The sequence below is a fragment of the Hypanus sabinus genome, chromosome 14 (genome assembly GCF_030144855.1).
Source record: "Hypanus sabinus isolate sHypSab1 chromosome 14, sHypSab1.hap1, whole genome shotgun sequence".
In the NCBI taxonomy this organism is placed as follows: domain Eukaryota; kingdom Metazoa; phylum Chordata; class Chondrichthyes; order Myliobatiformes; family Dasyatidae; genus Hypanus; species Hypanus sabinus.
Window position 1 is genome coordinate 53,261,904 of NC_082719.1, and position 9,973 is coordinate 53,271,876.

Genomic DNA, 9,973 nt, shown 5'->3' on the forward strand with positions numbered 1-9,973 from the left:
AGAGTCCAGAAAAATAAAGTAAATGTTCAATGGAGTGACTTCTATGTTGCACTGGAGACGCCTGCACATGCGACAAAGCATTCACAAAGGTACAGAAAGTTTCACTAGATTAAACCATTCCCTTGCTCGGTGAGTCAATTGAAAGTGATTTTAAATCTCATGACAATGACACTGTTAACGGCAGCTGGTTAACTTGTGGTGTATCCGTCTTAAGTCAGCTGTGGAGCTTTCCTTTTCCACACAGAAAAATTACAAAACATTCACTTAAAAAGTTTTTTGTTTCTTGTTTTGTCAGACTTTGATAGTGCGTCTCAAGGGATTGCCTGACAAATGGGGAAATGTTGATCTCGCCCCGCTTTATAATCACGTGTTAATAGTTCACTGGCAGCACTTTTTTTTAAAGCTCTGGAATAGGGCACACACGTGGGTGACGTTCAGACCAACCATCGTCTGAGACCCTTTTGTTTAGCCTCCAAACATAAGCACCTTCTGACTCTCTCCCTGCGCAGTGTTTACTGAACCAGGAATCCAGCAAAGCCAGCAAGAACCAAGAAGAATACAATGTCTCGATCTTTTTATGTTGATTCCTTGATCATCAAAGACTCTTCAGTAAGACCATCTCCCGTCTTGAACGACCACGGCCAAGACTTTCTAATTCCTATTAGCGTTCATTCACCAACAATGATGTCCGTTTCTGGTCCCGTCTGTCCGTCCAGAAAGACGGGTACTTTCTGCGTCTGCCCCCTCTGTGTCACGTCCCATATTCACTCATCTCGAAGTGGCATCCCACTGCTGAAAAGCCAGTTCCCAAATGGAGATCCACAATACTGTCAACGAATTAACCAGCAGTCAAATCCTGGGCTCGGGCATCCACCTGTGTGCTCACCTACTTACAGCGTAACAGACCCCAGAAGATATCACTGTCTTTCCGTGGGTAAGTTTTAAAAGGAACATCAGACACTTGAATACAGGTTTCATGTTTAGCCAGATATGTGCTTGGGAGAGAAGTGATGGCTTATGGCCAAAAGTTCATTGCTACTTTAATTTCAAATGGATCGCTTAGAGTTGCACATACAAATCCAATACTTCAAAGTGGTGTTGTTATTTCGAAGAACGTTTTCACCTTTCATCTTAAAGATTAAATCGCACGTTTACAATAGTTGTTAGAGATAAATGGTTGCAGAATCGACACCGTGCTTCAAAATTAATATTTACTGTGTCCTAACTATACGAGCAATGTAAATATTAACTACAATTTTAATTTTGAAAGATGGGATTAACATAAAGCGCATTTAGTTATTGGCGCTGCTGATATTTAATACTGAGAAGGCTAGAACAGTTTGGACTTGATTCGGGGCTGGGAGAGACATTTTACAGATATCTACTTTGGCGGGATTTTGTTGATATCGAACTGACGGCGGGATAGCATGATTTGTTCGATTTTTTTCTCTCTTTCATTTGGTAACATTGCAGTATCATTACGTGTTCATAGGTCCTGAAAACAACAATCACTTACAAAACGGCAAGCGGATGAGAACAGCCTTTACGAGTACACAACTCTTAGAGCTCGAGAGGGAGTTCGCCTCAAACATGTATCTGTCGAGGCTTCGCAGGATTGAAATTGCAACTTACCTGAACCTATCCGAGAAGCAGGTGAAGATCTGGTTCCAGAATCGGCGCGTCAAGCACAAAAAAGAGGGCAAAGGGACCCCGCGGAACGCGCACAGCATTTGTAAATGTAGCAGCCAAGGTCACTGTTTGCGCTCCGAGGACGACGAATCCCTCTCACCGATATCATCTGGCAAAGAAGACAAAGATATGTCACCCGCATAGTCATCAGGAACAGAACTGCAACGTTTTAAAGTTTACAGCCATTTGCAGTTCTACATTCCTTCGACGTACCTATCTTCTCATTCGTTTAGCATTTAAAAGAAATTCCAAGTCGAGTTGTATTTGCCTGCTCGCCCTGCTAGCATGAATAGATCCATTGTAGAATTGTACTAGGATGGAACACGCAACCGTCCTATGAGCACTGTTTTCATAAGTGCAAGTACTTTAGTTGAAGCGTTGCCGTTTGAGGCTAACATGATTTTGTCTGAATCATTCAGGGTTTCTTTTCTCCAAATGGTGAAGTAATATTCATGCACTGGCTTTTTTGAAAATCCGAGTGAATTATGTAAATATTGTATTTTATACGCTGTTAAAACTTGTAAAAAGAAAAAAAGTAGACATTTATGTAAATGCATCAGACTTAAAAACAAAAGTAGTTTGAGCAGGGAAAATAACTGTAAATAGTTAGCTATTGGTACATTACTGTAAAATGGCGAGGTTAAAGTTCATTCGTTATGAATAGTTTTATATGACATTTATATTTATATTTATTTAAAATAAAATGTTGGGATCTTTGAAAAATACTTTTAGCTAATAATATAACCGATAGACATAGAAATGTAAAGAAAAAAAAAGAAACCAAGAAGTGCTGAGACATTTCCCACGAATTATATTCTTCTCCCTCCATTTCAACAATCAGGAAGCAGTGGTTTCTGAAATACACCTCAATATAAGCAGCAGCGGATCCGGGAAAGCCTCCCACTTTAACAAAACAGCAAACAAGAAGGAAAACCTGACTGATCGATTAATGATCGTGTAATAATAACTCGTGCACAGTGGTACACATTTTGCTCTTTCCCAGACAAAACAGTCGTGTGTGTGTGTGTGCTTGGTCATTGGGAAAAGAGGGTGGAGTTAGGGGAGAAGGGAGGTTCATTCAATGCTTCCTATGGAAAATAACGTGGTCTTAATATTGAAGGTTAAGATACCAGTATATAAGATCGATATGATTATAGGGACTGATTGGTTATCTGTCATTCTTTGAATACAAGTGTGGATGATAAAATATATGAATTCCCATTCTGTATTACATCACCGCTTCACTGGATAGATTATAGATCCTTCAGAAGGATGTAGCCATTTCATATCTGGTTCTGCAATGCACATGTCCATCTGTCGGTGCGTGCTGCAGGAAACCTCAAGCACAGCGAAGTGAGTGTTATTATCTTCATTCATGAGTACGCGATACTACCTATTTGTACCCGTGACCCACCCTTCTCTTCTCATCCAAGAAACAAAAGTCTAATTTATCACCGACAGTAATAAATAATTATGTTCAAGAAAGTCTACAGTTGCTTTGGAAGTCAAGAGGCCTACTGACCGAGATCATCTTTTGTAATTTCCCACCATGACGAGAAACTTTTCCAATCATTCTAGTCCCTATGCATGTTTCTAGTAGGTGGCACGTTCACTGTGAACTCGTCACGAGAAGATGAAAGGAGAAATGGAGAATGTTTCCACTGAATATAAGCAACGATTATGTGAGAGGTTGCTAAGGATTCGAGAAATGTTAATTTTAATACGTGGGGTGACAATATCTGATGGTAGTTACAGGCAAATCCCAGTGAATATATTTAGTTGCTCCTGTCATAAGCGTCTTGTCAATTGAGACGGACGTAATGGATTGCAGAGTACATCAGTGGTTTCTGGAAATATTTCAAGAATAAGTGCTATATTTTAAACCTTAATTACAATGAAAAAAAAGTACTAAAAAACACGAGAAATCCCGCAGATGCTGAAAACCCGAAGCAACACACACATAAGATGCTGGAGGAACACAGCAGGCAAGGCAACATTTATAAAAATGAGTAAGCAGTTAGCGTTTCGGGCCGAAACACTTCTTCAGCACAGGTCCAAGTGCTTGTACTTACGAGTATCTCAGAAGTATGCTGGACCTTGTGTCACTTTCAATTATCACCCACGTATTTTAAAACAGATCCAGCTTACATACGGGACCACAGCGTTCGTGCAACGCATAGCTTGCAAAGAAGACCATCTCATTTGTGTACATAATTTGCAAGGCCAAGACACCCAACTTAAAATATCTGCTAGAAAATGCACTTGGAATTTTAGGGCCAGGTTTAGTTGTGTAGGGCTCTTGTTAATTTCTGTTGCAACTTTCAACTGAGCACGCTATTGCCCAAACAACAGACAGTCCTTCGGGCACTTCGCAGAATTGTTAGGGCAATAAGAGAAGATAAATTGGAACATTATTCATTGGCAGCATGGAGAAAATAGCCACAGATTAATGAACTATTGACAATTTCCATCTGTTGAAAGGCCGAAGTTGGCAATGTCCGGGACTGAGCGTGGAGAGCCCGGCGGAGCTCGCTGTGGCGAAGGGCGCATTGTGTATATTTTCTATGCAAGCGACAATGATGGATAGGAAAGCATTGAGGGACCCAGAGGAGTGATTCAGCAACTCGTAAACCAGTGTCACTGTTAGACATGGCCCGAGGTGCTTTTATGATGCCTTATTAGCCCTATCTATACAATATCGGTCAAAGATATATGACTTTGACGTCCTTTTAATTGACTTTAAACCAAATGCAGTTGGGTGTACAATAAGCATGTGTCTTTTTTGTAAAGTGGATGACGTTCATTGGCAAAAAGTCGAAGTCTTCATTTTTAACAATGCTATTAATGTTCATGTAAAAAAGGAAAAGTTTAGAAATGATCTACACCCTGAATTGGATCGTCAAAGTTAACATGGGTTTCAATAGGATTTTTTCTAGTTCGTTTCTTAACGTTAAACTATGAACGCAGATTTAATAGTAAAATGTTGCTTAGGAACTTTTATTAACAAAAGGCGTCGTATCGGAGGCTTTGATTGTTGGCATTTAATATATTTGATTGTTTAACATCTTGGGTATTTTTAATAAGTGCGATTTCTGGATATTAAAGTCGCCAAGTTCACTGTTTTGATCTCTCAGCGTTATTAAGTTTTTATTTTGCATATGGTTCAGAACTGAGCAGAGCCTGTATTGCGCAGTCGCCACATGTTTAGTCTGAAGAACATGAGTAACGTTGACAACTTTATCCAAACGGCGCCGTTTATTTTCAGTTTCAATGCACTAAAAGGTTTATATATTTCTCTCGCGCTTGGAACCTCTGTAAAAGCAGAAAAAAAGACTACGTTCACCAAAAGAACGCTTTGACAGGTATTCTGCTGCCAAAGACTTGCATTGCATTGAGTGGGACCCCCGACGGTTGCAAACCCAGAGCCTTTGAACACGGAGCTGAAGGGCTCCAATGTCGGCTTAGTGAACGATTTAGTCACTGTTTCATTAAGCAGTATTTGAACCTTACAACATGTGGTAATTTCTAGGGGCAAGTTAACCGCCGTAAAAAAGAAGGATTATGTGGTAGGGACACAAGAAAATTAGCGAACGGTTAATTTAACTCGTTTCTGGCAGAACTTTCGATACATTCCTAATTGCCTAGGGAGGCAGGTGAAGTTGAAGCCCAAGCACATTCAATCTCGCATTTAGGATGGGAATAAATAGGTCCCATTTAACTCGCTGTTGACAATTTATCTTTGCAGAAAGGCACAGAATAACAATTAGTTTAAATTTTCATTAATTAAATTAGATCCTGTCTCGCAGGTGGAGAGATCAAAGCCATCCTATCAACTTGTAAGTATTACTACTAATAATTAAAAAAACAGATCCTATTTGCTGGGTTGTGGGCCTCAGTTTTAAGATTTCGGACCAGCTGCTGGGACCATACCGCTCTTTGTAGGCAGCAAATGTAAATCCCACAGAATGAGGAAAACTGTCAAAACAAGGCACAGAGGAGAAATTCAGCGCTGATTAGCGTCAATCAACCAGCGCTCAGCAGCCAGCGCGGCAAATTAATAGCAATTATTTCTACCTTTTGTTCCCCTCAGTGGCTTGCAACATTGATTGTAGTAAGTTTTCCAAAAGTTTGTATGATACACCTGACAAATGCGTTTGCTTTCGTGGCTACACTTTCTATTATTACTGCCAAAGACGCGTCGTCGGGAAGAACCCAAATTGATACTAAATCCGCAAAGGAGGCTATTGACTCCGTTGAATTTAACTTCTCCAAGCAAATAAGAGATGGAAATGACAATAAAGAAATTACTTAAGAACAGCTTGAGCAAACGGGGTCGTTTATAATCTGGCCAGCACACCGTTTAGTTCCCAGCACAAAGCGCAAAACGCGCCGCCCCTATTTCGCCGCCAGCTTTAGAGGTTTTTTTTGTTTAACAATGTTCAGATTTTAAAAGTTTCTCAAACTTGCTGTGTAGGATTGAAAAGGCAGCTTGTAATAAATCAGATCCTTTAGTTAAGAAGCCTTCGGGACATACAATAGAACCAGAACTTAGTACCTGTGTCTGGTAGACGAGGTGATATATGCAAATGACAATATTCGCAAGGAAAAATACTCGAATCCTCCAAATGCTTCTTTTGTGAGTTTCTTTAGAAATCAAGGAATTCTGCATGACAAAGAACAATTAATAAGCCGTCTTTTCACGAGCTAGCAGCTGGTACCCCGTGGGGAAAGTAGGGGAAAATCAGAGATGAATGCGCGCAAAAGTTTTATTTTGCGCACCGACATCTACTGTTTGGAACTGCGGCCACCTGAACAATGTTGATCAAAAAAGAACACTTGTGAAGGATCAGGAGCTTATAATAAGCATAAAACATCTCGAATCAAATGCTTTAGAAAACCCTTTGGTCGGAGGTGGTTATGTTGGAGAAGGTTGGACACGTGGCGGATCAGTTTGGAGACGGAATTACGCGGCAAGCGCCGCACCAGCGCCGTGCGTTTCTTCTCCCTATTTCACTCCTTTGAAACTAACTTTATCGTAAAATATAAAAATAGCGTGGAGCATGTTGAAAATTTGCATGTTTATTTAACTAAGATATGAATTATATTGGCAAAATTGCATTTAAACTGGAAAAACTTCATATGCGCACTTTTACTTGAAAGAAGCTGGACCTGCTGTGTTAAGGGAGCCCGACCAATGAAGCTGCTTAATGTTATTTATTTTTCTTTTGTAAGAATTGAAGGCTATCGTCTCCAGCACTCACACCCCCCCCCCCCACCCACCAGCACCACACTCCAAAAGCCGCTAACTTACTTATGTCTAGTACATGCACCGTGCAACCCAAAGTATATTATGGTAATTTTTTAACAAATGGCCGATAAAAGTCTTTATTTTATACTTTTATTTTCGAATGATTTTAAGAACTCCGCGTTACTTTAGTGGACTAAGGGAAATCAGAACTTCGATATACAGTTTCTATCACTCTAAACAGTTTTTACTTATTTTAATAGAAGAAATGTGTGTATACAATAAGAAAACAATAGGAATTAAAAAGTGCGGAAGATTATAAGAAAGAATGTAATTCCAATGAATTAAACCAAAATAGTATTCAAAGGGTTATAGGTATGATCGAGGCGAATCTTATGACTATCGTACACATAAAGGTAAATTAGTAGATGATTGTAATACTTTATTGCCAGCGCAAATACACGATATAAGTGTTTCATGGGACCCTGTTGAAGTGGCAGAGTAGCTAGTTTGAACCAGTGTGTGGGTACAATAAAGCGCCCCGTCCTTCAGCGGTAGTTTTGTCAATTTGAATATATATCCAGCAAAAACAATTTTTCATAAAAATAACAGAGCGCTTGTAAATATGGACGCATAGTAGCACTGCCGTCCTAAAAGTCGGCGCAGAGGCGTGTGAACCCTATTTTGAATATTAGTTTTGTTAATTTAACTTTACCTAAGAGACCCGTCTTTAAAGGTTATAAAGTATATTGTGCATTCATGCCCTGAAGAACTTGGACTGCATAATGCTGTCATATTGGCCGCAACCTCTCATAACCTTAAACGGCCTTCTCTGCGTGGTCACGTATACTTCCCCGCAGCAGCTCTGAGTTCGAGGCGCTTTGCGCCATGCTCTCCATGCATTGCCACAGCTGTAGATATATCCAAGCAAAGAGATCTAAAATGCAGAACTTAGCAAATAAAAATAAAAATACAGTGAGCCGAACTGTATCTACGAGACTTGTTAATTTATGTTGCATTCGAAGGCCGAGCTCAGATCAGCACTAAAATCTTAAGTGCGGCTGACACGCCACACAAACTTTCATATTTTCAATGTTGGGTTGCAATTTTGAAGGCATCGTTTTAAAAAGATATTAATGTCTGTTGTAATTTCAGAAAGTGTGTCGGAAATAGAGGGATTCTGAAAAGGTGCGGAAGCGCGTCTGCTTCTGAGTTAAAACCAAAAGTGGTAGAGTTCCTTGTGTTCTTGGTAATCGAATTGGTCCTTAATCAACATGTGCCTTTTTGTGCAGGTACTATTTTATATACCTGAGGTCTATTGGTTATGAACTAGATAAAAATTCAAGGTTTTGTGAATTATCTTATAATTGTAATAAATATGTTGGAATAGAACATTACGCATTTGGAACGGTGTTTATGTAATGCGGACAGCGTTTTTACAATGATTGTTTATACATCTGATACCTTATGACAGCTTGTTGTAAGAGCAAGGATACAAATAAATCACAGAAGTATATCGACACAAGGGACTCAAGGGCACGTTAGCGGGCGCTCTCCAAATTGTAATCTGGTCCAATGAATCAGATATTCACAGACCCCACAGAAAAGCATTAGGGAAGTGAAACGTAGAGGTTAGCCTTCAGATATTCCATTCAGAAGAAAATGGACCCTTTGTCTAATACACATGTAAACTGGGCTTTTTTTTCTTGCTTAAATGCGCAGCGGATTTGACTGTGCACAGGCAAGTTCAGCTACAAGACCGGGGTTTGTTCAGCGATCTTTCCGACACTTAGTTTGCCAAGAGGCGTAACTCCAACCAAAGCGAACTTTCAAATCACCGGCAATTATTGGTGAACTATAACTACAGCCTACTGAGAAGTTATATTTAAATGTCATTTTTTTCATTTTCTTAATGCTGTTGAATATTGGCATAATGGAAGTTACAAATAATTCATTTAATCAGAGCTCGCCTCTATTTCTCGCATGCAGAGTGTAATTGCAAGAACTAGTTACACAATAGTTGTTCATCACTCCTCATTGCACTATATTCTTGACTCTGTTCCATATTGGTAGTTAAACTACGAAATAGTCGGTTACATACACTTGACAATGATCACTTTCATTAAATATATAGCTCTGAAAAATATGGCTGACAGTCAGTTACGAGAATATGCAAAAGGACCAGGGCATAGTAGAACAACTAGTAAAGTTCCAGCGACCTGCGATCAGTCCGCACCTCCATTACCTGAGTGAAGATTGTGGGCTTTCCCTGTCACCCGTGGGTTTCCCCGGGTGTGCTCCGATTTCCTCCCACAGGCTACGGTTAATTAGCCTCTGTAAGTTGTTGCTAGAGTATAGGTAGAGAGGATTGAGTTATTTTTAGAGGGAGGAGCAAGGAATAGATTGACGGAAATGCAGGGAAGAATTAAAAATGAAGTTGTTGATCGATACTCTACGGTTCCTGTACAGTATGAATCTAAGTAGGTGTGGTTTTGCAATTGCTTTGAAAAGCAACTGTGCGTGTTTGAACCACTAATCCTTGCATTCCCCTCCATCCATTTAAAATAGTAAGAGTATATTAGAATGAGGTAAGTAGTTATTTAATATACTAATATATATATTCATATTCATTACATATAGTCCAAGTGATAAATTCCAAGGTTAAGTTTTAATTTAACTCGCATTTTGCTTCTAAAGTTTTGATCTATCCGGATGATGTGTTTTGAAGACTATTGCACTTCGCACTGACCATAGCTCACGAATAGGCAATGCTATTTAGTAACTGTCTTTTTATTTTGTAAGGCGACTCTCGCTCTTTTGACATGAATGAGGGTCTCCGCTTTGGTTCTCCCAGAACTGATCAGGGACACGTTATAAAATGTCGGGTTGCGCCAACCATCCTTCCAATAATGTGTAGGACCATGTGCTGATCCAGCCAATTTCTTAAAACGCGTGTTGGAGCACCTTGATGGAATTACTCCCTGGTGATCATAGAAGCATACAGAACGGGAACATGCTCTTCAGCCCCACCGAGTCCAT

General features: G+C 39.8%; 1 protein-coding gene across 1 annotated transcript; it reads left to right on the forward strand.

The window, feature by feature from the left end:
- The first annotated feature begins 561 nt into the window (after window positions 1-561).
- gsx2 (GS homeobox 2) lies at window positions 562-1,961 on the forward strand. Its single transcript, XM_059988543.1, has 2 exons — window positions 562-934; window positions 1,493-1,961. The coding sequence occupies exons 1-2, from the start codon at window positions 562-564 to the stop codon at window positions 1,831-1,833; spliced, it is 714 nt and encodes a 237-aa protein (XP_059844526.1). The 3' UTR covers window positions 1,834-1,961.
- Window positions 1,962-9,973: the final 8,012 nt, after the last annotated feature.